The sequence below is a fragment of the Rhagoletis pomonella genome, unplaced genomic scaffold (genome assembly GCF_013731165.1).
Source record: "Rhagoletis pomonella isolate Grant_MI unplaced genomic scaffold, Rhpom_1.0 Rhpom_scaffold_00010, whole genome shotgun sequence".
NCBI lineage: Eukaryota > Metazoa > Arthropoda > Insecta > Diptera > Tephritidae > Rhagoletis > Rhagoletis pomonella.
The window spans coordinates 11992847-11996953 of record NW_023458564.1 but is presented as its reverse complement, the minus strand read 5'-3'; the positions used below and the strand labels follow the sequence as shown (position 1 = coordinate 11996953).

General features: G+C 40.6%; 1 protein-coding gene across 1 annotated transcript; it reads right to left on the bottom strand.

Annotated features, from left to right (window-relative positions):
• Nucleotides 1–2690: 2690 nt before the first annotated feature.
• On the bottom strand, nt 2691–3815 carry LOC118746046 (opsin Rh4; the record flags this gene model as incomplete). The annotated part of the gene is made up of 1 exon (XM_036479775.1): nt 2691–3815. A coding segment is annotated over one exon (549 nt), but the record flags the coding sequence as incomplete, so codon positions are not given.
• Nucleotides 3816–4107: the final 292 nt, after the last annotated feature.

Sequence of the window (4107 nt, the reverse complement as noted above, 5' to 3'; positions counted from 1 at the left end):
CTTTTCAATAATTTTCTCCAAGCACTGGCAGAGTTTGTTCGGCGCCTTTTATGCAGCAGAGCTCTATATTCAAAGTTGGAAGAGGTATACGTATCAAGATATGCAAACCGCGGCACCCCGCAATTCGTTGTCCTATCCCCACTCCATTGGAATCTAACGGTGAAAACTCTGATGTCAAAGATGCAGGGTACTGCTTACGTTTATGTTTTAGCTCTGACGGCAGTTGGTAAGCACCCCTCACATTCTATGTGACTTAGTTCCAGTCGCCTTGTGTGTCGTGGATACCTGGTCCAAATAAACAGGCCTTAGTGTCAATCCGGAAAATCGGTTTTTTTTTTTTTTCAAAGAAAACGAAAACTGTCTGGCTACAGTTTCTTTCTTTTTATTGCATTGCGCTGACTTTTTCGGAGGAAGTTATATATCTGGGCGTTATTCTTGACAGAAAGTTAACTTGGCGGCGCAATGTAGAAGTGCGTTGCGAGAGAGCTATAACTCCCATGCGTGAATGAAAAGATGATCTCGTAATCTGACTCAGCAGCCGTCTATGTATACTGATGGCTTCAAGTTCGATATGAAGGTAGGAGTGGGGTATACTCGCAAGAACTCTCACTTAGTCGTAGTTTTTCGTCTGTCAGATCTCTGTAGCGTTTTTCAAGCTGCAGTAACATTATTATTAATCTACATGCAGTAACTATCTTTTCTAATATCCAGGCAGCTATTAAAGCACTTAATTGTGACAAATTTACATGGAGGAATGTTATGGAATGTAGACGTACTCTAAATTAGCTGCCAAGGAGTTACGATACTTATGTAGTATGGTTGCTTGGCCATAAAGATGTACCGGGCAAATGCATTGCAGATGAACTAGCAAGGAAAGTAATCTTACTGTCTGCAATCAGCACTGCTCGTGATGCGGGAATTCCGCTATCTTCCTGCAAAATCTGGAAAATAAATTTTCGAAAGGGAAGATACGAGATGGTCTGCGGAGCACAGGAAGATATATATGGCCTACGTTGGATAAGCGTAGATCTCGTCCTCTCCTCCGCTTGGAGCGACCACTGCTCCAACATGTAGTTGGACTTCTCACTGGGCACTGCCTGATGGGAATCCACACTGCGAGAGTGGGGTCGGAGTCAAATGACTACGGTCGTAGCAGCCGTGATGACCACTGGCCGGCTTTGACGAGAGCTCGTTCCTCCTCTATTCTTTCTTCACTTCACCAGAGCTAGAAATTGGTGCTATTTGTAAGGTAGGAGGAGGGAAGTAATGAGTCCCTAATATGGCATCACAATGGCTTAATGGTGGCCTAAGTGGCTCTTTTCTTATGCGGGCAGCCAAGATAGTCTAACCTAACCTACCTCCTCTGAATGTTTTTCAGAGCGAGGAAGGCTCTATTGCTTTAATGTGGGGATTAAGAAGCGAGTACATCCATCTACTATCAGCCTTATAGAGCAAGAAGAGACTCTGCGCGTTTTCTTCGTGGACCTGCTGGCTTAAAGGATTTTTTCCCAAACAGAACCAGTTAGTGCTATGAACTATCAAACTCTAGGAAAGAAACCCATATTTTGTTTACACGACGCCGGGCCAGGGGACTATGGTACACTACGGCGGCCACTGTAGCCGGGTGATAAGAAGTGCGCACTACCACTCCACAGGATCAAGGAATGACCCCTAGAAAGAATTCTTGAAAAAGGTTTTTTTTTAATAGCCGTCGCCCATAGCCAAGCAATGGTAAACCTCCGAGTGCATTTCTGCCTTGAAAAAAGCTTCTCATAAAATGCATTAGCCGTTCGGAGGCTGTGTAAAATTGTAGGTCCCCCCAATTGAGTAATAACATCAAAACTCTTACCACAAATTGGAGGAGAAGCTCGGCCAAACAATCAGCAAGAGTATAGGCGCGAAAATATCATAATTATTACTAAATTGGACAAGTAACATCCGTCATTAAGGCTGATGTTTATGTCGTTAAATTATGTCTGAAGCAGTATTTGGTAGCACGAAGGTGTTTCTAACCCTGAAAGCAGACAAAAGTTGTTTTAATCTAATCTAGCCAAATTCCAGAAAATCTTGACTCCTATTTGCGACACAGTGATTGCAGAGTAGCTTTATGCGCTTTGCTTGATTTCTTCCGAATCATTTTATTACTTGTAATTTATTGAAAACATATTCTCCGCTCAAACTGAAAGATCTTGTCATCTGACTGAGAGAGTTCAATAGTTACTGTACTCAATGAATTCGGATTTTCCGGCCGATATCAAATATTTTTTCTCTTCGCCGAATTATTCGACGTCAGCTATGGCTTGTGTAGTTGTTTAAGGAAATGTGCTGCTACATTTTAGGAGAAGTTCTCAGTCGAAATCAAGTTTTGAAAGTCTTATAAAGTCATCTGATATTCGGAGGTGTGTTTAAAAAAATGCAAGGATCGCCCCTCGGCAAAAAAGACAAACATTCGATTTCATTTCTGCCATGAAAAGGCTCCCCATAAAATAACAACCAAAGAGGCGAGTAACTGTATATCCTTCCAGAAATCGGACGGTGTCACTTTCCGTCATTTGCGGAACATTCAACGTTAGACATTCATACATATGTATCTCACAACGGATAGTGAAAGTTTGTCCCTTAAAACGAGCAAAGGTGTATGTAAAGAATACGTATGTATTCCACAAAAAAGAAGAAAATTTAACGGTATATTTTTAATTGCAATAAAAATCTACATATGTATTTATTTAAGGTTTTCACTTCAAAAATAAATATCAAATTAAAAATGTTGCTACAACTGAACAATAAATAACTTCTCATTTGGAATTCCCACAGCCGAACTCCGCTTACATTTATTATTAAACCTACTCGATTCACATTTAAGGTACCCACTTGACTGTGGCGAATTTGAAGATATTTTTTATATTGATTTTTGTGAACAATGCAGCTCCTTAAAGCATCCACGCATTGTTGCACTTTTAAATTCCCATGTTTTCAATAAGTCGTTTCGCCTTGTCGCATAGCTACTAGGTTCGATTGCCTTCGTTTTGAATTAGTCAAAATTCTAGTCCGTGTCCACAGCCGAATCGTCAACTTTTGTGTGCCGAAGAAAATTGCAATTAAAACTAAACTAAATTTCTTTTTAATGCATACATACATACATGTTAGTCCATATGAATTTAAGTAAATTAATTGCTAATCTATGTAACTAAGAAGTTTACGCTATCTTGCTTAACCACTAAATAACTAAAGCCACAGCATTACTATCAACAGTCTGGAACGAAACTTTACGCTGCCGACGTCTGCTGTTGTTCGGTGGTTGTCGAAGCAGCTGTCGAGGCTTCTGTCGACTTTTCGTTAATGGCTAACCAAGGACAACGTTTCTGCAACTCCGCTCGATATCTCGGATGACTAATGGCGTACACGAACGGATCAACACAGGCGACCATTTTGCATGTACAAGCCGGTATCATGGTAACACCGGGCGTCAGTAGACTCTTGTCACCAAATGCCCCAATCAGTGACATAACGCCGTATGGTGTCCAAGATACAAAGAAAAGGAAGCAGATAGTGATAGCCGCCTTAGCGATACGTATTTCGGCGGTTTCCTTATTCTTGTCTACATTCGAACGTAACGACTCGACGTTCATTTTCTTAGCTTGTTCTCGTAGTGCCTTCTCATGACTGAATACATGTCCGACTATTTGACTGTAATAGTAGACGATCATCGATGTCGGACACACGAAGCTGAAGGTGAATATGGTGCCAACAAATAGGCGCGTATCGAAGTTGTCGGTTAGATAGTCGAAAGTACAGGAAGTTAAGTATCCCTCTGAAATGAAAAAAAAGAAGTGATCAAAATATTAAATGTTAATAATAGAAGTTATTTATTATGTTGGGAGAATTCCTCGAAGTCTTGAAAAGCACTTGTACGGTGCATGGATTGCTAAGATTTGCCATAGGAACACCGGTTTTACCGTGCAATCCGTACACTGTGCAGGGGCTTTGCAAGACTTCAAGAATCCCCCTATTTTTTATTTCAAACTTAAAATCAACCTCATACTAGAAAATGGCGTATGTACATATGTGTATATACAAACGTGTTGTTGTTGTAGCTAATATTATCTT